This window comes from Larimichthys crocea, chromosome XV, assembly GCF_000972845.2.
Source record: "Larimichthys crocea isolate SSNF chromosome XV, L_crocea_2.0, whole genome shotgun sequence".
Classification (NCBI taxonomy): domain Eukaryota; kingdom Metazoa; phylum Chordata; class Actinopteri; family Sciaenidae; genus Larimichthys; species Larimichthys crocea.
In genome coordinates this window covers 10116328-10138279 of record NC_040025.1, presented here as the reverse complement: position 1 = coordinate 10138279, position 21952 = coordinate 10116328, and the positions used below count along the sequence as shown (strand labels likewise).

The following is a 21952-nucleotide window of genomic DNA, read 5'->3' as shown; positions in this document are numbered from 1 at the left end:
TGAAGTAATACCATGATGACTTTATTATTTACCACCTTTTATTTAAGGTGTTGAAGTATCACTGAAAACCTAGTTAAGCAGATTATATCCCAGTTCTGCCAATAAATCGCCCTAAAAGTTACTGAACATTTTTCTTCGAAAGACATTTCTGTGCAAAGCTCCGAGAGGGTCGAGCCTCGGCCACTTCATTAGGTACACTTATACAATCCAACAACTCTACCTTCATCTTTTATGAAGTTTATGTTTCAGTCACTGTCGGAGAGGTCTTGATTTAATAATTTAACTATTATGGTTGTAGTTGTGTTAAACAGGACTGCATTATATCAAGAGGTGTTTCTAGTATTTTCATCTATGAAGGCTATAATCTAGAAACACCTCTTAATATAATGCACTCCTGCACAACAACGGCACCCAGTGTCAACAAAAGGTGAATCATCATGAGCTTCGTAAAAGCAGAATTTATCACCCTGGATTGCACCTGAGGACGTGGCCGGTCAGTGGATGCAGAAAAAGAGATTTAATGAAGATTATTACCTTCAATTGTGTTTAAACAAAAGTGATTATTTTCTAAGTACAGATATTTGTGTCTGAGTTTTACGTAATAAATACAATTGACACGACGAAGAAAGCAGATACCCTCCTTCTATGTGCTGTTATTAATAACTGGCCCACATACCATCACCCCACTCTGGTTTCTTGACGGTCAGCTGCATCCACACTCACGGTCACTGCACACACACACTCTTTAATCGGCATGTGCACAGAGTTAAGCAACCTCTGTTTTTAAGACGTACTCAAAAACTGCACACCGACAAACTCCACCTGCTTTTTTTTATTTAAATAACAGAGCTCTGAAACACCCACAGTATTTACAAAGATACATACAAGTGATTGAACTGCAAATAAAAGGTAATATACAGTGTTACAGCAAGTCTTCAGTCGGTGGTAGCACTTTGTCTCCATCCTTATACAGTATATATACACAAGGCTACCACTGTGAGACAGACGGTCGTTCACACATCTGCAATTTGGAAATATTCTGTGGGGGGATCATATAATACTCTAAATATTTAAATATTTCTTGGGTTTATATTTGATATATCGTCTCTTAAAATAACTAAAAAACCCAGCGTTGTATCCAATCTGCGTGCAACATACTTAAAAACATCACGGTAAGAAAATGGGGTGAAATGACAGATTCCAATATGTTTTTAAAATAGACTTAATTGATTTAACTTCTTTAGGATTAAACATCATAAATGTCATTTAATAATCTTTCAATAAGTTACCCATTTTGATTTTGTGAACATTCTTTCATGCATTGATGATCAAACCGCCCCCGACGGGGAAAATAAACCACGTCAACTCTGAAGCTAAAAATCCAGCTGCAGAAACACTTTTTTTATTTGGAGTATGAGACTTGGAACGCGTGGACACAATGAACGGGAGGAAGGTCGGGGCTGTTCTCCCGATGACCTTTGGCGACTCGAACATATCGGTCACCTCTAAAAATGGCAAACACTTTATGAGACCTTTGTCAGATATGAAACATAAACTTAAACGTAATCATGCGCTAACAATACACTATATTTACCTCTTTGTTACTTACATTCATGCATCATAATGTTTATAAATAAGATAACCCCCCCCCCAAGAAAAAAAAGCATGAAGCCAAAAGACGATGATAAATGATTGGTGATGTTTTATTCTACAGCCCAGCAGGACGTACACAAGAGAGGAGGACCAGAAAATACCAATCTAGATCTAATAATCAACTGGATTATTAATCTGACTTCTTATGTTTTACAGTATTTCACAGCGCTCTTGTGCTCTTCTTGTTTGTGCAAAGTTAAACTCTTAATCTGTAGTCACTCGTGCTGGGCTGTAAAATAAAAAAGCATTAAATAAAACTGGCAGGCCAAGTCTCAACATCCAAAAACAATTCTCACAGCACAACAACCGAGTGAAATCTCAACGTCCCAAAGCTCAAAGCCAAGTTGAAGGCACCGCTAACTAAAAGAAGAAACCTTATTATTAATTATTATAATTATAATTATTGTCACGACAAACTCTCTCAACGTCCTGAACATGGCACATTTAATCTGAAGCTTAAAGATTGTGCATATAAACTTTTAAAAAAAAGGATGAAACAAATGACTCCTTTGCACCAAGTTCACTACTGTTTGATAAATTATTCAATTTAAAATAAATGTAAATGATAAAAAAAAGGCAAAGATAAGCTTCCCTAACACAGTATAAATCAGATGATTTAAAAACTGGACACACTTTGACTTGATAACGCGTCGGTGTGTCGCGTAACGTTCAGCTCGCAGCGACACGTTTAGACTTGATCCCAGTTAAGAGCAAAAAGTCTTGCCTTTTATATTTCTATCAAAGAATAAAAAAGGATGTTTTGTTCTGTGTCGCCGCTAGTTTTAAAATAATAGTCGACTCTCTACCATCGGTGATGTGGTGTTGCAAGGATTTACTGTTTTGTTTACATGAATACAGCTTGTAACTGCAGTGGTGGTTTCCTTCTGCTGAACAAGGATCCCTTAAGAAGAGGTAGACAGAGAGTGGACAGACTTAACACAAGCAGGAGGAGGAGGAGGTGAGGAGTAAGAATCTGTTGAGGCAGGAGGTCCAACAACATAATGCTTACAAGAGTTGAATGTCTGAACATCTTCTGGAGGCGTGATGTAGCGGTGGAGACTCGAAGTGAAGCAGCATCGTGTGGGGTTCTCGTGGATAAAGGGAATAAAGGTTGGTATGCTTTAAGGCCGAGATGAGGGGGGACCGTGACCCCGAGATCACGTCTGATGCACCTCGTGAAACATCAGCTCTCGCGGGATACGAGTCTCTGGGCCGTAGAGCTTACAGGCTCGCCGCTCGAACGCGGCGACGTTCTGCTTTACGACCTCGTCGAAGAACATGGTGGCTAACTGGGAGTGCAGCAAAGAGCGGAACTCAAAGGAAATCTGTTAAAAAAAAATAAAAAAATAAAATAATGTGTTCAGTTTACGGCAGAGAGTGATGACACATGGCAACAATAAGAGGAAAAAGGAGTGGAAACAGCTAGCCTGGCTCTGTCTGAAGGTGACATGAGTTATGTTTAGAACTATTTCTCAGCCTGGCACGGTGATTTATAGAGGAGACTCCAGGAGGTCACCGCTCCCAGCTAAGAAATAGTCCCACACATAACCTCCTGTGAAACCATGACTTGTAGTTGTTACACTGCTTGCCACTCTAGTTGTTTCCCTGTGCTTCCAGTCTTTATACAAAAGCTGCCTGTCGTTTTATGTTTGCTGTACAGATTTGAGAGTGGTGTTGAGTTTCTCATTGAACTCTCTGCAAAAAGGCTTCTAAGCATTTTCAGGTATATCTCTTTCACTTTGTGAGAGACAGTCTCAGAAGAACTGCCGCTCTTTAAACAGGAGGTGGGTCGGTTAAAAACAGACCGTCAAAAACAACCAGCTGAACTTCATCCTTCATCCTCAATAAAGCAGCAAGTTTTACCTCTAAGCTGCTTGTCTGAGTTTGTTTTCAGTGTGGAATGAGCTCGCTGTATCCCCGTGTGGAGAAAAAATAAAACACACACCACAACTGTGGTTTTCTCACAACATTACAGTACCTGTGGAAGTGGAAACTCTGACCTCAGGGGGTAATTAATGGGCCCGTCCTGGCTCGGCGCACCACAATGAGGCAAATAAGACTCGACAGATAACTTCCATGAGCATTAATGTTTTACCCAAACTGTATTTTAAACTATTTTTACGAGAAAAGAAAAATACTTCAAGGATGAAGACTAACTGGTTGGTTTGGTAAATGGATGTTCAGTTAACCACCCCCACCTCCTGTTAAAGAGCGTTTTGTCCACTGCGAGACAAAAACAACAAAGCACAAAGAAGAGACGGAGGGTCGACTTACAGAAAAGTCTACTGTGCAGGTGCGAGGGTAACCGGGAATGCCAGGACTGAAGCGCCATATTGTCTCCAGGTGATTGAACAGCTTTCCATCTGTACACACTGCCTACAGTCACACAGAAGACAAACTCTAGGATTAGAAACGGTTGCTTGTTGACATCATAAACACGTTTTTTTTGGCATCCATACAGATCAGATATATCTTTATACACATGACTGACACTTACTTTAACTAGATGAGGCCGGACGCTGGTGATCATAGACGTGTATCTCTCCACCACTGGAGGGAATCCCACTTCGAGTTGAGCTTTGGAGTGGCCTGCTCTTTTCATCATGGTCTGGGACTTCTTACACCAGGGCACAAAGTTCTTGTACTCGTCAACGTTGGCCACCACATCGTACATTTCCTGCATAGAAAACCTGACGGCAAACATCACAAGGTTAAGGACTTCAAACAAAAACACTCGAGAGATAAAAAGTATTTGATACTGGAAAATTAATTACCCGAGTATCCTACGCTCAGAGTACTCCTTCCTTTTGTTGGTGAGACTGATGAAGTTTCTGCTTTGGGGAACGGCCGTCATTGTGTCCCAGTCTTGAAGGCAGAGCACTCTGGGGGTTCTTGTCATCAAAATGCCACATGACGACAGGTGTCTAAAAAGGTTAGAGGAAATGTTCTGTAAGCCACGTTCTGGAAGGAGTCCAACCTGCCGTGAGCACAGTCCACATACGACAAATAAAAAAGACCCACCACATTCCAGCGACTAAAAGTCAGCGAGTCCACAGAGGACACTGGACCAGGAGCGAATGAAAGGTCACTGTGGTGTGTTGTGTTGTGTGTGTGTGTGTGTGTGTGTGTTGTGTGTGTTGTGAGAGTGCTGGGTTTTTCTGAGCACAGATATATAATGTCACAGACACTCATCAGCAGCAATGATTCGTTTTCCAGTAGGTAACCTGTAGAATCTAGACAAATGTGTTATGACTATGTGTAGCCTTAAAAAAAAAACAGTATCATGATATTTGACAGTATTTACATAAACGTCTGTTGCTGCTGTACGTAGACACTGTGTGTCAGCTGTCAGTACAGTCTAATTTAATTGTATTTAAATAGTTTTTATATTTATTTCTTGTTTCTATTTGTATGTTTTACTTTTTTTTAATAGTTTCTATTTGTAAAAATCTTTGCACAGGTTTAATTTAAATACAAATGTATCTTCTAGGTTTTATTTTTAATGTATGTTTACTGTGCCTCATAATAAAGTATCTATCTATCTATCTATCTATCTATCTATCTATCTATCTATCACCTGATTCATAAATATCAGCTGATATAAGCTTGAACAAGTGTTAGTCCAGCATTAGTTAAATTATTCTTTATGACTGACTGAACATTTTTCATTTAAAAAGGTATTAAATGTGCTTATTTAAAAAAAAGGGGTCAGGTCATCAGAAATGCTCAGAGGCACTCTAATAATAATAATAATAATAATAATAATAATAATAATAATAATAATATATATATGAATTGTTTGTTTTGTACAACCGACAACAAAAAAAAACAAAATATATTTAACTTAAAATGATATAACATAGAAAAGCTGCTTTGCTTGAGTGAGGACTAATAATTTTACATTTATCAGATTAGCAGCAGGTCAGAGAGCAAGTTATGATTAGTTTTAATAATAATAATACATCTGCATTACATCTATTAAATGATATTAAAAGGCATCTGTAGTGGGAATATTGGCCAGTGTAGATGGATATTGGTGCCCTGATGTGTGTATGCACTGTGTACAATCAGATCTAGATAGATAGATAGATATACTTTATTTATCCCAAGCTGGGAAATTATAGTCTATAGTCTAGACTCTGACATGAGCCACCAAAGTCACAGTCACACTTTGGAGATTAGAAAAACATAAATATGAGTTCCCTGATAAAGGTAGCTTGTAAATGTACCAATCTATACCACACACACACACACACAGCTGTGTCATTACAATACAACACACACACACATTAGGGTCAGGCTCACCTGATGTTTTGACGCAGGCATCCTCTGGAAACCGGTGTACGGCAGGTACGAGGTGAACCCACGGTGGCAACCTGGAGAAAGTCACTGAACGTCCGCACACCCATCGGTAACCTCCGGGCACCGGCCGCGGCTGCCATCAAACCAGCCAGCCGGCCACACAGACAGATCCTGGGTCTGAGAAGCTGGCTGAGTCCGGGTCCTGGCTGAGTCTTGCTCCAAGAGTCCAAGTGTTTGTATTTATTAATAAACACGTGTGTCTTATTTTGACTTGAGTTTAGTCGTCGAGCAGCGTCTCCGGTCGCTCGCGCTGCTGTCAACGTAGCAGACGTTAGTTACGTTAGTCAGCCGTTAGCTCGCGCAGCTAGCACGGTTTCATAACGACCAAACGCGACGTTACAGCCGCGTCCCTCTTTGTCTCCTCACCGACACTCACATCACTCCGCGTCCCGAGCCTCACACCCGCTTCAGGGTTCACTTTTTTCGGGTCCTCGGTGTTGACAAACGCCGCAAACAGCGGACGACCTTCTGCTGCTAAAATAAAACGCCGGTGGGACAAACGGTTCCTTTCTTCTGTGTCAGTCCGCTCTCCGGTTCAGCCTCGACGGCTGTGACGAGAAATGCTGCCTCCCTCTGTGCTGGAGGTCAACGGCTGTAAAATAAATACAGTTTTTTTAAATTAATATTTTATTATTATATTATTTATTATAATTTCAAATATATAGTACTGATGTGTTTATGTAAAGTCCCAAAAGCAGCATAAATAATAATAATAATTATTATTATTTATATAGCATCTTTTAAAACAGATTAGATTAGATTAGATTAGATTAGATTAGATATACTTTAGTCATCCCACCACGGGGAAAGTGTAGCATACACTACGGAATTAGAAAAAAGTAGAAAAGGAAAAAAAAAAAAAAAAAAAAAAAACACAATAAACAGACAGAAATATCTATAAACAGGGTTTACAAAGTCCTTGACAGACACGCAAGATACTCAGGAAAAACAGCAGCAGAAGAAACAACAACATTTAAAAGACAATATAAAACAATTAAAAACATAATGATAAATTACATAAAACAACAATAAAATATAGAAAGATGAAAAAATTATATTAAATTAAATAAAAAACCTAAAAAAAAAGACAAGTCTATAAAAATGTGTTTTAAGAAGTAATTTAAAAGAATTCACTGATTCTGCGAGCCTTATGTCCTCCAAAGTTCCAAAAAATAGAAAATATATAAACATAATATAGATATATAAACATAATATAAATAAAGATGTTAAATTTCATACATTTTTCAGGTTGGTCAAGTGTCAATTACATTAAGCGGAGAAACCAATAACAGTTTAGTTGCATTACAATAATGAATGCTTTAAATTGAGTATTTTGGTTGCTCAGTGCAATATTTAGGCAATTTTATGATTACCTTTCATGTTCCTGCTGCAACCTGGCTTTGTTCTTCTGTTTATATTGTTATTAAAAGTATATAAAAAACAAAGAGTCGTTTGAGAGTCAAATGATCCGACTACATCATTTAAAGCTAAATTTGTCTAAATGATTAAAAGTATTAATGATAAAACAAAGAGTTGTTTGAGAGTCAAATGATCCGACTACATAATTTAAAGTTAAATTTGTCTAAATTATTAAAAGTAGAAGTGATAAAACAAAGAGTCGTTTGAGAGTCAAATAATCCGACTACATAATTTAAATCTAAATTTGTCTAAATTATTAAAAGTATAAGTGATAAAACAAAGAGTCGTTTGAGAGTCATATGATCCGAGTCCCAAAAAAAAAAACCCAACTTCCCATCACTAACGGTTAATGGCATTGAAATAAAGTTGACTTGACTTGAAAAATTATTAAAAGTATATAAAACAAAGAGTCGTTTGAGAGTCAAATAATCCGACTACATCATTTAAAGCTAAATTTGTCTAAATTATTAAAAGTAGAAGTGATAAAACAAAGAGTTGTTTGAGAGTCAAATGATCCGAGTCCCAAAAAAAAACGAACTTCCCATCACTAACGGTTAACGCCATTGATAGTTAAGCTGACTTGATTTGACTTGACTTGAAAAATTATTAAAAGTATATAAAACAAAGAGTTGTTTGAGAGTCAAATGATCCGACTACATCATTTAAAGCAAAATTTGTCTAAATTATTACAAGTATAAGTGATAAAACAAAGAGTCAAATGATCCAACTCCCAAAAAAAAACCGAACTCCCCATCACTAACGGCTAACGGCATTGATAATAAAGTTGACTTGACTTGAAAAATTATTAAAAGTATATAAAACAAAGAGTCGTTTGAGAGTCAAATGATCCGAGTCCCCCCAAAAAAACGAACTCCCCATCACTAACGGCTAACGGTCCACGAGATGGCGGCATTTCAGCTCCGGTGGTAGGGACCGAGCAGACCGCCACGCCTGTAGGCGGACCAGCACAGCCGGAGCCTGTATCGTCAGACCAGACATAGGATACAGACAACAACAGTGACAGATCAAGAAGACCGCATTTCTGTTTGCAACCAGCTATGGGTGTAGTCTGAAAAAGGTGGATACAGTAGCGCACCGCCAACATATAAATATATATACCTCGAAGTTTTATCCTCATGAAGGAGCTCCGTCCTGGCTGAGTTTGGGAGATGGGAGTCCTCAACATCGCAGACCAGGTAAGCGCAGAAACGGAGAAGCGGCGCTCCGTGTCCGCGCTGTGGCGCAGTCTAATTGCTGGGCGGAGGAAAAAAAAAAAAAAAAAAAAAAAAGCCGTTGCTCTTGTGCGCAACATATTACGGTTTAATACACGGAGCTGTTTCCAGCTGTAGCTTAATACACGAGTTTATATTTGAATTATTGTGTTATGTTGTGATGTTTGGCGCTCATACGTAACAGAGACGTTAGTGCAGAGAGGCCCAGGCGTTAGCTTAGCCACCGCTAACAGGAGGGGGGGGCCTGTAGGCCTCAGCTGGGGCTGCGTGTATTTACTGGACGGAAACAAGCATCGCATTAGGACATTTAACGCATTAAATCCAACATTTAACGTGTTTTCTTTTTAATTTAATAACCTCATTAACTAGCAAATCGCCCCTTGGGGATTTAATTAAATGCAACGTTATCATAGCAGGTTTTATTTCTCTGTATGTTGCAGCCTCCTCTGGTCCAGGCCATCTTCAATCGTAATGCTGAAGAAGTTCAACTATTATTGCACAAAAAGGAGGATGTCAATGCACTGGTATGTATGATGCACAACAAGGGTTACAATGCATTTTTTTTTTTTTTTTTTTTTTCAATAACGTCTTATGTTTTTTGTTTTGTTTTTTTAAATCCTGCAGGACCAAGAGCGCCGTACGCCACTTCATGCTGCTGCCTGTGTGGGTGACGTCCATATAATGGACCTCCTCATTGAATCAGGTGAGAGGAGAGAGAGAGAGAGAGCTGCATGCATCAGTGATAGTTGAAAAATGAAATGTGGTGCACCTTGTGCAGCAGCTGCATCGCTCTGTTCACCTCCAACATCCTCATGACCTCTTAAAAAAAAAAAAAAAAAAGGCTGATGTATTTTTTTGTTTGTCTCTTGTCTGCCAGGTGCCACTGTAAATGCTAAAGACCATGTATGGTTGACCCCGTTGCACAGGGCGGCTGCTTCCAGGAACGAAGTAAGCAATAAACTCATTTCCGTTTAACAGTCTCATTATCTCTCGGTCCAGATGACTTCATCCCTTTTTTTTTTTTTTAAAATTCAATTACATATTCACCCACGACGATTATAAAAACTGCACCGCAAATTATTGTGCTGACCGAAGGGGAATGCAGTAATAAACGCGGATATGATATAGAGATATCTATATATGTATCTAGATATATATGTGTGTGTGTGTGTGCTTTAAGCTTGTTGTGATTGCTTTCCTTCTTCCCTTCTTCAGAGGGCAGTGGGTCTGCTGCTGAGGCGCGGAGCAGAGGCGAACGCACGAGACAAGTTCTGGCAGACGCCGCTGCATGTGGCTGCTGCCAACCGTGCCACGCGCTGCGCAGAGGCCCTGCTGACCCAGCTGAGCAACCTGAACATGGCAGATCGCACCGGCAGAACTGCCCTGCACCACGCAGCTCAGAGCGGGTTCCAGGAGGCGAGTGTTGACTCCTTTTTTTTCCTCCTTTTTAAAAAGTAACGCGAGCGATTTGTAATATAATTTCCTGTATTTGTGTTACAGATGGTGAAGCTGCTGCTGAACAAAGGGGCCAACCTGAGTGCCATCGATAAGAAGGAGAGACAGCCCATCCATTGTGCTGCTTACTTGGGTGAGCAAGCGTCACTTTCTTGCCAGTTGCTGCTGCTGCTGCGCAGCACACATTTTCATTGTCAAATAGCAGGACAAGCTCCCATTGTTTCATGGCAAGTTTGACTCAAATGAGGATCAATTACACGGCCAAGTCCTTACGTCATAATCTGGAGGGGGAGTAAAAGACAAACTGTCTCATTTACTGAAATCTCTCTTTCTGTCTGAGTGGGCTTTGAATTTGTCAAAATAAATAGGACTCATGACAGAGATGATGTTGAAATGTTTTTTATCCTGTTTTGTGTCCTCTCCGTAGGGCATTCAGAGGTTGTGAAGCTGCTGGTGTCCCGCAGTGCAGACAAGAGCTGCAAGGATAAGCAGGGCTACACACCTCTTCATGCTGCTGCTGCAAGTGGTCACATCGAAATTGTAAAGTACCTACTGAGGATGGGGGCAGAGGTGAGTGATCTTTAAACCGTCCTTTTGTCGATTTATTAAAAGCGACAGCGTATGTAACCAGTACGCTTTTATCGTCTGCAGCTGAACTCTTTATTTTAAGCTTTCCAGGAATCCTTTCTTCGGCTCCGGGCACAGTCTGATCTTGTGTTTGTTTTCTTCTCCTGTCAGATTGATGAGCCCAATGGCTTTGGAAACACTCCGCTCCATGTGGCCTGCTACATGGGGCAGGAGGCAGTGGCTACCGAGCTGGTGAACCATGGCGCTAATGTTAACCAGCCCAACAAGTGCGGCTACACCCCTCTGCACCTGGCTGCCGTCTCCACCAACGGTGCCCTCTGTCTGGAGTTGCTGGTCAACAATGGGGCAGATGTCAACCAGCAGGTATGGAATGGAAATGACCTACTGTGCCTTATTTGTTCCTGTTATTGGTAATCATGTAATTAACTTTGTCACGGTCAGCTGCCCTTAAAGTACTGATGTGGTCATGCAATACATTTAGTGTTCGGACACGGGTGCACCGGGGCCGCCAGAGCTAATCACAGCCGTTCTAGTCAATGTTTCGAACGCCACCAGAACCGCCACGGTCCGTCCCAGAAGCGGCGTCCCGCTCTGCTCCGCTGAGAATACACAGCCGTTCTATTTTTGACGGACGCCGCAAGCAAGCCTGCGCAAACCTGCACAGAGCAGCTCCAAACTGGCCGGACGTCAGACACAGAAACGGCAGAGAGAATCTGGTCGATCTTTCAAAATAAAACACTCAACAGCTTCGTGGCGTATTTACATATTTAGAAGCACATAAATCATAAAAATTACAAAGTTAAACAAAGTCTGGTGGGCAAAACGCTTCTGGCTCAAAGTGCCAGAACAGTTTGGGCTTCAGACGTAGTTTTGAGATGTAGATGTAGATTTTTTCCTCAAAAAGCTTGTGTGTTTATACCGTAGCTGTCCAAGTAATTGAATCAACATATGGGGGTGGATATAAAGAAGGAGTGAAGATAATTCACGTCCTATTCCTGCCTGTAGAAATTCTTTATCTCACACATTTAGCTGCCAGAAATGACAACATTGCCATACCATGTGTGAAAAGAAGGATTCATATGTTTCATATAGCAAAGTGGCTGATGGGAGTCCAAAGAAAATATGCCGCTGCGTAATTCAGGAAATTAAATGCAGCGTGTTGTCGTGCTTTTTTAGTTAAACTCACTTCAAACATGTATTAATCTGAATTAATAACAGGCCGAGTCGAAACTTCTTAGCTGCTGCCACTTTCACAAACATGCACACTTTCAGCTTTTATTGTAAGTTGGACACGCAGAGTTGTCAAACCGGTCTTCAGTTCACTGTTGTTGCAGCAGCTTTCTAAAGATCTCCGAGCGACACTTAAGATGAAGATTCAGATTCAGTTTTTTTGTCCCGTCCACAGAGCAAAGAAGGGAAGAGCCCCCTGCACATGGCAGCCATTCATGGACGCTTCACACGCTCTCAGATCCTCATCCAAAACGGTAACGACCGACTGATCTCTGAGAAAATGTTTGTGCCGGTTTTTCTCTCCTCCTCCTCCCTAATGGGATTTTGATTCACTCCCATCTCTCTTCCTCCGCTCTCTCTCCATCAGGTGGGGAAATTGATTGTGTGGATAAGTATGGCAATACTCCTCTCCACGTTGCTGCTAAGTACGGCCATGAACTGCTGATCAGCACTCTGATGACCAATGGAGCAGACACGGCCAGGTATCAGGAAAAAAAAAGCCTTAAGTGGTATTACACATTAAAGTAATCGTGCGAGGAGGTCGTAAAAACACAGTGAAGCATTGATGTATGTGTTTCATGTTATAGGACAGGTTTGAATGTGAGTTGGTTTCTAACTTTTTTTGTGTGTGTTTTCAGACGTGGGATTCATGGAATGTTCCCCTTGCACTTAGCTGTGCTGTACGGGTTTTCAGACTGTTGTCGCAAGTTACTCTCCTCAGGTCGGTCTTCGTTCCATAGATGCGTGCACGCCGACTAACTTGTATATCTATGTATGTTTGCGTAACAACCTTGTGTTTCGTCCTCGCCTTTGCAGGTCAGCTGTATAGTATAGTTTCATCTATGAGTAAGGAGCATGTACTATCAGCTGGGTTTGACATAAACACCCCTGACAACTTTGGGAGGACCTGTCTACACGCTGCTGCCTCTGGAGGGTGAGACGCCGAATCTGCTCCGTCCAGCATGATCCGAAATGTTCTGATATCTTGTCATCTGTAACTCCGACTCGATTAAATTTATAATCCTGTGATCATCTTTTTTTTTCCTCTCCGCAGAAATGTTGAATGTCTGAACTTGCTCTTAAGTAGTGGTACCGACTTGAATAAGAGGGACATAATGGGAAGGTGAGTTTCCCCATCATCCTTGATAGATGTCTCTTTAATTCGCTGATATTTAAACCTCTCATTATTCTGACTGATCACCCGTCCTTGCATTGTAGGACACCGTTGCACTATGCAGCTGCTAATGGGAGGTACCAGTGCACTGTGACCCTGGTGAGCGCTGGCGCTGAGGTCAACGAGCCTGACCAGACAGGCTGTACTCCCCTGCACTACTCTGCCGCCTCCCAAGCCTTCAGCAGGTTGGAAAGAGGACAAAAAAAAAAAAAACTCATCTTTCTTGTTCTGTGTTCTCTGTGAAAACCCTGGAGGCAAAAACAAGCCTCTAAATTCAGTTAGAGTCTGTCAGGAAATCAAACGTTGTTCCAGAACACTGATTGACTGGCAAAACTGTCAAACTGGCAGGTGGATTATGGAAATTTACAAGCAGTTGGTGCACAGAAAAAAACTTTCCTGACCATATCTGTCTCAGCTTTTTTCTGCTCTTCCCGTTAGTCATTCTTGCTCCGTTCAAGCTGATTTATTTCTGTGTAAATATACTGAATATTTTGGTCCTTAGTCACGTCGCATTAACGCTTGAGCATCAACAATTCTTAGATGGTGATTAAGGAATGACGTTTTTGCAGCAGTGTGTGAGAAAGTTTAATGAATTAAATATTTCTTGATCTTCTCAGAGTTGATCGTCATTTTTCTGGGAACCATCAGAACGACGAGGACGAGGCGAAGGAGTCGTACTTGTGAGTTCTCGTCTTTTTCGTGATCAAGACTTCAAATCCAGCACACCGACTCGCAGCTTATCCTGCCACACTTTCTAAACTCTTTTTTGCGTTTTTGTGTGTCGTCTTTTTTTATCACCAGCTGCTTGGAGCATCTTTTGGACAATGGTGCTGATCCATCGATGGTCAACTCAAAGGGTTACAGTGCTGTTCACTATGCAGCTTACCATGGCAACAAACAGAATTTGGAGTTGGTGAGTCAAATGTCAAAGCAGATGTCACACATCTGGTCTAGTTTGGTCTACTCAGCGCTCTCGCTGAATAAAAACATTTCTAGAAGTAATTAAGTGAAGTCGAGTTGCATGACGAAGATATTACTGTGTAGCTTGTTTAATTATTTCCAGATTAAATTAAATTCACTGTTGGGTGTTTATTTTTTTTTAGCTCCTGGAGATGTCTTTTAATGCACTAGGTGACATAGAGAGCAGTATTCCAGTCAGTCCACTGCATCTTGCTGTAAGTGTTTCACGTCTAAACCGGCTTTCTGGGTCGACACCAGCCGTACTCGAACTGTTCATGTCGAGTAAACGCAGAGCCGTGACCGCGTTTCCTCTGCTCCCTCAGGCTGATAAGGGCCACTGGCAGGCGCTGCGCGTGCTGACGGAGACGGCGGCCTACGTGGACATGCAGGACGCCGCAGGTCGCTCCGTGCTCTACTTGGCTTCCCAGAAAGGCTACGCCCGCTGCGTGGAGGTGCTGTTGGCTCAGGGGGCTTCCTGTGTCCTCAATGACAACCGCCTCATGTGGACTCCAATTCACGTGTCAGGTACGCTTGCGCTCCGCTGGAAGATTTCACGGCATTGTGTCTGAATGGAGTCATTTAATTCTCACTGTTTCACACCAGCTGCCAATGGTCACTCGGACTGCCTGCGCATGATGATCGATTACGGGGAGGAGGGGGATCTCACCAACGTCGCAGACAAATTTGGCCAGTGAGTTCTTTTTTAAAAAGCGTGACTTGAGTTTGTCAGCTTTAACCAATGAGCATACGGTGAAATAAAACATGTCTTTATCGTTTTCAGGACCCCTCTGATGCTCGCTGTTCTGGGAGGTCACACTGACTGTGTCCACTTCCTGTTGGAGAAGGGTGCCTTGCCAGACGCCAAGGACAAGAGGGGCAGCACAGCTTTGCACAGAGGGGTAAGTCCAACGCTGCATGTGGACACCTACTGTGTTAGAGCATCAGCTCAGTCCTAACACATAACGGCAAATGCCACTAACGTTCTAATAGAAATTAGCTTCACATTCGCTGGAATATTATCTTATTATAAAACAACGTGCGCTCACTCATTCTGGGGAAACTGAATGAGTGTGACTAACAGCTGTTGACTCCGCATTGCTAACTCAGTTTGCTACTCTCTGACTGCAACAACAACCTCGAAGGATCAACACTCAAATTTACCGATGGGTTAATAAATACAGCCACAACTAGGTGGAGATGTTACAGGCCAGCAGAATGCTGCATATAAACTGTACTGCACGCAAGACAGTTAACAGACTTTATTTAGCGTGCGCAGCGGCACGTGTAAACAGGGCATGCCTGCGTTACTTATCCAAGGTTCTGCTACTCTTATAACACAGTGACAGTTTCAGACAGCAACAAACTCTATATACATTTGTATTTTAGACTTCTTAAAGTACTATCTCGACGAGCACAAACATCTAAATGTAGCAGTTTATATGACCCGTGATGGACAGTCGCTATGATTCAAGTTTTTCCCGTGATCTAGTGTTTGAAAAAAGTAAACGAAATAAAAATAAATGAGAATTCATGTAGAATAAGAGTCCTTGTAGTATGAGGGGAGAAGCACGTCGTCAGCGTTACTCGTATTCGTGTTCGTGTCATCTTAATTCTCACTACCAAATCTCGTGGTTTAGATAATCCAGTTAAACCGGGGACTTGTTTAAATGTCGGCCTGATAAAGTCGAGCTGCATCCAGCAGCGGTGGCACATTCTCCTGTCGGCAGAGGAGTCAAATATTAACAGAAAGCAGTGATGTTGGCACCATCTGTTCAGGGGTGTTAAGGGTGAAGCAGTCCAGGTGCAGTACTTGTAGGTGGCCCAGGTACTAAAAACATTTTCAGATAAGGCTTTTATTTAATAATAATCTCAAACTATGAAGGAATGGAGACAAAACTAATTAAAGCTGTAGAAAACATGACAGAAATGTGTGCAGGGGTTCTCGTTGTTTTCCTCAGTCCCGGCTGTTGTTTTCCACCGGTGCAGATTGTCTCATCCCCTCTTTGTTTGTCTTTGTTCAGGCCGTGTTGGGTCATGACGACTGTGTGACAGCCCTGCTGGAGCACAAAGCTTCTGCACTGTGTCGGGACGCCCAGGGTAGTACACCGCTGCACTACGCCGCATCCAGAGGCCACACAGAGATCCTGGCCAGTCTGGTGCAGGCCGCCATGGCAACAGACCCACAAGATAAACTGCTGGACAACAAACAATACACCCCATTACACTGGGCTGCTTACAAAGGTTTGCTCAGCTTGATCGACTGGAAACGGCAAATCCTCAAACGCGAGCGATGAATCGCTGTAACACCTGTGTCTATAACGTTGAGTGTGTTTGTTCTCAGGGCATGAAGACTGTTTGGAGGTTTTACTTGAATTTAAAACATTTATCCATGAAGAGGGAAACCCTTTCACCCCCCTGCACTGTGCTCTGTGAGTATTGACCCAAACAAATCACGTAAACCTCGACACGATTTGAAAGTTCAGATGAAATTATAACTTGCTGTGTGTACTTGTAGGATGAATGGCCACAGCGGTGCTGCAGAGAGGCTGCTGGAATCTGCTGGGGTCCACATGATTAACACCAGAGATGCCAAAGGAAGGTGAGGCTGCGGGACAAAAGACTTCCACCGGTTCATTCAGAAAGAGAAGCTATCATCAAATTAGAGTTAGCACCGTTGCCTCAAGCTTTTCCTCCTCCTGTCTTATCTGATAATCGGCGTAGTGTTGTGTACTTAAAGCCGGCCTGAAGCTGCAACGTCAATCACCGTCTCTGTCTGCGCCTGTAGGACCCCACTGCACGCTGCTGCATTTGCTGAGGACGTCGCAGGACTTCAGCTGGTGCTTCGCCATGGGGCAGAGATCAATACAGTGGACAAAAGTGGACGCTCTGCTCTGATGGTAGCTGCTGACAAGGGACACAGTGGCACCGTGGGTAAGTCCTTTTTATAAACCTGTTTTTTCTCACGGGATTCAGCAGGATCTGGTTTTCTCACACTCGAGGCTTGAATAGGTCTCCTCTGACTGTAATTATCAGACGAGGACGTTCGTAGTTGCAGGAAATAAATGTTTTTGTGTGTGTCATCCAGCCATCCTCCTTCACCGGGCCAAGGCTGACCTGACACTGCTGGATGAGAACAGGAACACTGCCCTGCACCTGGCCTGCAGCAAGGTACACACACACACAATTACTCAGAGGATTTTAAAGTCAAAGCTGAGCATTAACACCGTGCCTACAGAGTACAGTTCCTCTTTAATAAGCAATGATTTCACGCTGGATTCAGATATACTTTCTGCTTTTGTTTTGTCCCTTAGGCTCATGAGATGTGTGCCCTGCTGATTCTGGGGGAGATCCACAGTCCCACCCTCATAAACGCCACCAACAGTGCTCTGCAAATGTGAGCTTAAATTTCTACAAAAGCCTTGAAATGCTGCGTAGTCTGTTTGTCACAGTGTCATTTCACCGAATACTCTCACAAACCTTTGTTCTTTCGCACACAACAACACCTGTGCACTCCTGTTCTACGTCTACCCATGACTTAGATGATAGATCTTATTTTTCCCATGGTCTTGTTGATGAACGGTAGCTGACTCTCCCCTTCGTTCTCCTCCAGGCCCCTCCATCTTGCAGCACGTAATGGCCTGGCTACGGTGGTGCAGGCACTGCTGAGTAGAGGAGCCACTGTGCTGGCTGTGGATGAGGAAGGTGAGGCCTTTTTCACGCGTTTTAAAACTAAAATGTTTCAGCTTATTTACTATAAATCAGAAGCTGTGCAGGTGCACCACAGAGGAATATATCTGGCTCTTTAGCTGCTGAATGCTCCAGCTCGTCGCTGACAGTCTCCGCCTGTTGTTTGGCGCTGTGCAGGCAGTGTTTTTTACAGCTGCCCACTGTATCTGAAAACAATACTGAGAGCGCTGTGAGTGATCCACAAAACAATGAGTTGGAAGATGCTGAGAATGCTCCATCAAGCTGATGGAAGCTGTCTCTGGCTCTCACTTTGAGCGACGTCTTCTGACATTAACAGTATAACAGTATTTGCTGTAGCGGAGTTAAAAGTTATCCGTGTGTCCTAATGTGACTTTGTCGTCCGTCGCTCAGGCCACACCCCAGCCCTGGCCTGTGCTCCCAACAAGGACGTGGCTGACTGCCTGGCTCTGATCCTCTCTACCATGAAGCCTTTCCCCCAGCGGGACCCTTCCTCCTGCTCCTGCTCCTCTCCCACCGTCTCCCCCTCCCCGGGTCTCAACTTGCTGAAGCACTGCGGCATCACCGCCACCTGCGCCCCCCTGCCCAGCAACGGCCTCCACAACGGCTACGTCAAAGACCGTCACGGCGCGCCGGTCGGCCTGGATGGGTGTCTGTCTGAGTGAGGTCACGCGCCCCCCTCAGTCAGCTGCTATCACCATCATCACCACCAAGGGGGGGGACTCCCTTTAAACATGGGCCCCGAGGACCAGGAGAGCACCCACCCACATGTCTGTTCTGTGTATGTATGTGTACGTGCGTCTGTCTGTGTGTGCGTGTGAGTGTTTGGTCTTCTCTTGAGGTGCAGTCAAACCTAATATGCAATTAGATCCCATTCCTCCATCTCCTAGTAGTGCTTAATATGTAGAGGCAGATTGCTCTACAAGGTCACTCAGATGAAGTGTGGCATCCAAAAAAAAAAAACAACAACAAAACACTAGCAATCTGGCCATCTCTTTAAAAAAAAAAAAAATCATTTAACCCTTTAAAACCATGTGGACATAATTATGTAACCGACGTCTCATGGAGCATGGAGATCGCTGTCTTTCTCGTCATATCACTCAATATAAAAGTCATATCTTGTTTAATCAAGTGGTGGTGACCTTGTAGAGGAACGTACAGCCTTCCCAAAAGAATGATCAAAGAGTTTCTTTTTTTGATTATTTCTTTTCCTCTTTTTTTTTTTTTGTTTTGTTTTTTAAATGTCCGTTAGCTTTAGATTTTTATGAAGGAACCACACAAGGGAAAAAAAAATCTAAATTTTTTCTTTTTTTTTTGTTTGTTTTTGCTTAAGAGTGCAATGCTTGTGTACTACAGTACAATCCGAAAAAAAATTGGAAAAGGGTCACAAAGATGTTTAATTCCATAGTAGTACTTTAAAAGAAAAAGAAAAAAACGTACGGCCTAGAGAGAATCGTTTTGGCATTTTAAAGATAATTTGGTAATGCTGCTGAATACATATTAAAAAAAGCATGTCTCCTTCCAAAGGAGAGCCATGTTCGGGGGGGGTCAGCGCTCGGGTTCGACTTTGTTCCCGATGCTGACTTCATGTTTTAAAGATGCTAAATAAGTGTTTGTTAAGCTAGAATGTTTCTAAGCATATAACTTATGACCAAAGTTGATCAACACTATTATGGCTATAAATTATTTATTTGAGATGAACTGTACTGTATAGAGAAAGACAATAGATCTTGATATACCTCGTCAACTCGTTTAGCAGCTGCTTCATCTTCACCCAGGGTCCGTAGGCCTAATGTTCTCTTTTTGTAGGACTAGAGAACTACTGTAGGATAGTGACTGACTGAGGCCTTGTTTATTTCTAGATGAAGGCTTTTACTAGTAATATCTGCCAACAACACCTCATCAAAGCATCATATATCTGAGCACATAAATGAACAAGCCATTTCAACTTATTTCCCATCTCTTTAACAGTGTTTTTTTTTTTTTTTTTTTTTTGGGAAAAGATTTCAGAATTTGAATGGCCTAATTATCAAAAAAAGAGAGCAATCAGTTTGTTTTGTTTTTTTGGTTTTTAGGCGCTCGTGACGTTTTTGATTTTTTGTTTTTGTTTTTTGAACTGGCCAGTTCAGCGTTAGCTCTCACTATAAAAGGAGTGTGTTTCTTGGAGCTGGTGAACTAAGTCTTAAACATCTAAAATAGCTCATATCTCAACTTCTCGGTGGTCAACTCTGATCAATTTAGAAACAGATAAAAAAAAAAAAATGAGTATTGTCTGCTATTTTTATTGGGCAGTTTTCAAGCAATATTTTCTTTTGGCCTTTTTTTTGTTTTACGTTATTGAATAGACAATCACTGTCACAAGGGCTTTTGTTTCCTTGGAATGTGTTTGATTTTTTTTTTTTTCTTTTTTTTTATTATTATTATTATTTTCATGAAAAATTAACCTAAAGACTAAACGAATGGCTCTGTGTGTGCCGGGCATTTTACTGTCAGTGTCAACACAAATGCACTGGATTGCCTTTATGGCATCTCATGAAATGCCTTTTTGACCCATGCCTTCTGTAACACATCATTTCAGTTGGATCGCGTAATGGCAAAGAGTGATGATGAGCCCTGAGACTGATTTTATTTTATTTTTTTTTGTTATCTTTCCACCCGTTCGGTAACAACAGCGTTTGAACCACACAGTTTGCGCCGTAGTATCTCGTGGAAAAATAAACAGCCCCGGCATATCTCGGTTATGTCTCGGCTTTATCAATGAAAACAGGGATTTGACGTCCCTTTTTTTTTATTCTAGAAGCAAAATAGGGCTAAGAGGAAAAAAGGAGAGGGATCTTTGCTTAGGCCAATACCTGTTTTAGATTTCAGGAATAGCAGAAATCCAAATATGTGCTTTTTTTCGGTGTTCATTTTTGTCGTCTCCTCATCCCATTTTCTGGTACTAAGCATACTAAAGATGATTGTATCGGACCACTAGAGCTGTTTGTGACTTTTAGATGTTATATCTATGCTATTTTGTCGTTTTTTTTTTTTTTTTTTTTTTTTAAGACCATCTGCTGGTGGTTAAATTACACTGAGTCAGATTGTTTTCATTGGTGTGATAGCTTCATATCCACTGGTAATGAAGTGGCACAATTGCACACATTAGTTGACTGGATGAGAGATGAGGACCTAGACTAGGCTATGTTGTTAAATTCCCCCCCTCCTCCCTGCAAACGTGTATTTTTTACTTGATTGAACTCAAACTGACAAAGTCCATTTCAGAGGAGTTAGTGTTATAGATCCTTAGCTGGCATTTCAATTGATAACTGATTGGAATGAAATGGAACTAATTGGTGACCCCGATCTTTGTTCTCTTGATCAATTTCCAGGAGAACAGTTATATTATTATTATTATTAATATTGATGTTATTAGGGATAGGTACATAATTTTTTGTAATCTCAGGATCTGTGCTGAAGCAGCGAGCAGAATTTATGAATCCAATCAGATCTCAGCAGGATGATTATGTCTACTTTTTATTTTCTTTTTCTCGATTTATGATGATAATGATGATGGGATGTTCCATAATTTAATTCCTTTATAACCCTAATCCCACAGCACTTAATTAGATAGTCGAAGCACGCACTTTAGTACATTCAGGTTCTAAGTGTGCAAAATAGAGCAGATGTAATGTATGTACTTATGTTTACATGCATGTGTGTTGCTGCTGAATTACAGGAAGGAAAAAGGGTTGCAAAAGACGGTCTGCAACGAAATTGTACTCTAACAATGCATTATTTAAAAAAAAAAACAACAAAAAAAAAAACATAAGTGTCTCTAAGTACTTCGGGACAGTGTCCACTGCCCACTGACTTTTCTTTGTGTTATCTTTTTCTGGGCGTCCAGCCCCCAAGAAAAGAAAGAGGAAAAAAAAAAAAAAACGTGAAGTGACAAGGTTACATTACCCAGCCTACTGTTAATAATGCAGACTCTGGCCTAAGTCACTTTAAAGTCAGTCCAGTGATTCAACAGACACCTCAGGCAGGCTCCTCAAAATACTCTACACATTTCTCTGCCATCTGTAGGTGCTGTCTGTTTGGGCAGGGATTTTCTTCTCTTCTCTCTTTCTCTCTCTCTCTCTTGTGATGTCCTTATCTGACCAGTAAACGGAGCCATTGCCCCTTTTGCAGCTGT

General features: G+C 41.7%; 2 protein-coding genes across 4 annotated transcripts; one reads left to right on the top strand and one right to left on the bottom strand.

The window, feature by feature from the left end:
• Nucleotides 1–814: 814 nt before the first annotated feature.
• Nucleotides 815–9019, bottom strand: coq10a (coenzyme Q10A). Of its 2 annotated transcripts, XR_003463853.1 has the most exons (7): nucleotides 8554–9019; nucleotides 5959–6607; nucleotides 4428–4577; nucleotides 4151–4343; nucleotides 3928–4029; nucleotides 2663–2978; nucleotides 815–2554 (listed from the first exon to the last, which is right to left on the bottom strand). XR_003463853.1 is itself a non-coding variant. In XM_010732028.3 (6 exons), exons 2-6 carry the CDS (start codon nucleotides 6093–6095, stop codon nucleotides 2811–2813), a joined length of 750 nt encoding a protein of 249 aa, XP_010730330.1. In that variant the 5' UTR covers nucleotides 6096–6607; nucleotides 8554–9019; the 3' UTR covers nucleotides 815–2810. The 2 variants fall into 2 exon arrangements, 1 of the variants encoding a protein (XP_010730330.1); XM_010732028.3 differs by having other exon boundaries at nucleotides 815–2978.
• On the top strand, nucleotides 8419–21699 carry ankrd52a (ankyrin repeat domain 52a). 2 transcript variants are annotated; one of them, XM_019273790.2, is made up of 28 exons: nucleotides 8419–8630; nucleotides 9107–9190; nucleotides 9291–9369; nucleotides 9544–9614; nucleotides 9882–10082; nucleotides 10167–10254; nucleotides 10549–10691; nucleotides 10860–11072; nucleotides 12115–12193; nucleotides 12307–12421; nucleotides 12578–12660; nucleotides 12756–12873; nucleotides 12994–13062; nucleotides 13158–13298; nucleotides 13731–13793; nucleotides 13915–14026; nucleotides 14217–14288; nucleotides 14397–14598; nucleotides 14677–14764; nucleotides 14855–14972; nucleotides 16095–16314; nucleotides 16415–16502; nucleotides 16589–16672; nucleotides 16859–17004; nucleotides 17159–17241; nucleotides 17385–17467; nucleotides 17684–17775; nucleotides 18172–21699. In XM_019273790.2, exons 1-28 carry the CDS (start codon nucleotides 8604–8606, stop codon nucleotides 18441–18443), a joined length of 3234 nt encoding a protein of 1077 aa, XP_019129335.1. In that variant the 5' UTR covers nucleotides 8419–8603; the 3' UTR covers nucleotides 18444–21699. The 2 variants fall into 2 exon arrangements, with proteins under 2 accessions (XP_019129335.1, XP_027144452.1); XM_027288651.1 differs by lacking the exon at nucleotides 14217–14288.
• Nucleotides 21700–21952: the final 253 nt, after the last annotated feature.

Coding starts and splice junctions, on each gene's coding strand:
- coq10a (XM_010732028.3), bottom strand. CDS start 6,095: ATGGCAGCCGCGGCCGGTGCCCGGAGGTTACCGATGGGTGTGCGGACG. Junction 4,344..4,427: donor TCTGAGCGTAGGATACTCGG/GTAATTAATTTT, acceptor GTTTGCCGTCAG/GTTTTCTATGCAGGAAATGT. Junction 4,030..4,150: donor TCCGGCCTCATCTAGTTAAA/GTAAGTGTCAGT, acceptor GTGTGACTGTAG/GCAGTGTGTACAGATGGAAA.
- ankrd52a (XM_019273790.2), top strand. CDS start 8,604: ATGGGAGTCCTCAACATCGCAGACCAG. Junction 13,794..13,914: donor GAGGCGAAGGAGTCGTACTT/GTGAGTTCTCGT, acceptor TTTTATCACCAG/CTGCTTGGAGCATCTTTTGG. Junction 17,005..17,158: donor GGGACACAGTGGCACCGTGG/GTAAGTCCTTTT, acceptor TGTGTCATCCAG/CCATCCTCCTTCACCGGGCC.